Source organism: Amphiura filiformis, chromosome 5, assembly GCF_039555335.1.
Source record: "Amphiura filiformis chromosome 5, Afil_fr2py, whole genome shotgun sequence".
Lineage (NCBI taxonomy): Eukaryota > Metazoa > Echinodermata > Ophiuroidea > Amphilepidida > Amphiuridae > Amphiura > Amphiura filiformis.
In genome coordinates, this window is record NC_092632.1 from 54,374,198 (window position 1) to 54,375,958 (window position 1,761).

General features: G+C 36.9%; 1 protein-coding gene across 1 annotated transcript; it reads right to left on the reverse strand.

The window, feature by feature from the left end:
• Positions 1-828: 828 nt before the first annotated feature.
• LOC140152280 (fatty acid-binding protein 10-A, liver basic-like) lies at positions 829-1,206 on the reverse strand. The gene has a single exon (XM_072174585.1). The coding sequence runs from the start codon at positions 1,204-1,206 to the stop codon at positions 829-831; it is 378 nt and encodes a 125-aa protein (XP_072030686.1).
• Between the last annotated feature and the right edge of the window lie 555 nt (positions 1,207-1,761).

Below are 1,761 nucleotides of genomic sequence, written 5' to 3' on the forward strand. Positions count from 1 at the left end.
CAAAGACCCTAGATACAAGAGTGGATACAAAATCTACCATTGTGCATTGTACACACGAACATTTTAGTGATTTTATTTTCCAACCGTCAATAAAATCCAACTATAGGTCTCTTCAATAATATTGAAGATAAATATTATTTTGTATCCAGTCCTGCATCTAGGGTCCCCAATATTGATCAATCAAATTGATCGTGTATGGGCCGCATAAGCGTAAGCAGGCTATGGGCCTACCGGTTGTAAGTTCTCAGTTCCCATTAAACTGCATCTTGAATATTTGTGATGCAACATTATTGCTGAGAATTAAACTATGAAAATCAAAGCAAAGAAACACAAAACATAAATACATATTATTATCTACTCGTGCAAATTTAATGGAAAGTTGTTACTCCATTTTGAGATGATGTTGGTTCTCAGTACCTCACGTTCAAAAGTTAGTTTAAAGCAGAGATTCTAATGAGGATCTCTGATTAAAGTCATGTTGTTGCTTGAATTTGAGGTAAATGTCTAACTTCCGATTGTTCTTCCTGGTGTAGAAAGTTCGAGTTCAGACCTCGTGTAGAAAGTTCGAGTTCAGGCATCGTGAGTGTATTTTGCACATTAAAGCTAATCACTATATTATTATGATCTCTAGAATTATTTACAATAGTTCTTCCATATGTATCTGTTGAAAATATACAGTTAATGTTTCTTGTATATGACTGATCATATATGCTGGTGGGAATATGGTGTCGGGAATGTTCTTTCAATGACTAAATATGAAAAAGTCAAGAGCTTTCAGGTGGAGAAGAAAGTCCGGGTTATTGCAAGAAAGTTTGTAATGAGAGGAGCTTAACACTTCTTGAAGATGCGTTTGCCAGAGGCATTTTCGAAGGTAACGGTAGCAACCAATTCCCCACCGACGATTTCACGGGTGAGTGAGTTACCCTTGCCAGTTTCGACGACCAGCTTGCCTCCATCCCATTTGGATGTGCAATCAACCTCAACTCCCATAATTTGCTCCTTCAAGGATCCTCCGACGGTGAAGGTGCTTGCCCTGGTGCCCTGTGGTGTGGTGGTCTTGATTTCGAAGTTGTCACCGTTCTGTGTGATCTCCAAAGTGAATCCTACTGGGCTGGATGGCATCATGCTTTCTGGAAGGCCCATTGCCTTTGCAATATCGGCCATACCTTCCATGCGGTCCAATTTCCAGTTGCCTGAGAAAGCCATTGTGTTTGGTGGTGGAGTCGAAGTTTGACTGTATAAAAGAGAACGAAATAAAGAAAAATCATGATTAGGAATAATAATATTGGATATTAACAGTCGCAAGTAATGAAATGAAATGGAAAGGCGGGGACCAAGGTTTGCAGACATTTTCTCTGACAATTATTGATAAGGTTTCGATATATTCCTTCATTTTGTAAAATATATATTTCTTATTAGTGTTTATGTAGGCCTATATATAAAATCAGGTCTTCCAGGGAGACCAGTACATTTGTATTGATGGAATTTCCTGAATAAATAACGAATAAATAAAATAATAGGCCTACTATACAGAAGGCTGATAATCAAACGAGAAGAAAAACAATAACATGAACACGAGCAAGAACAAGAACAACTCTCTTAAATGGACCGATTGAAATATTTCAATCTTTTAACAATTGATGATAGGAATCAAACAAAATAGATTTAAAAATTTGATTGAAATATATTTTGGATTGACTCTTACTCTGTTTGTACACTGATTTCACTACCCAATCATGATGTGTTACTCCTATAATGTAT

What these genes read in the sequence shown, in the direction of transcription:
- LOC140152280 (XM_072174585.1), bottom strand. Translation starts at nt 1,206, where the DNA reads ATGGCTTTCTCAGGCAACTGGAAATTGGACCGCATGGAAGGTATGGCC.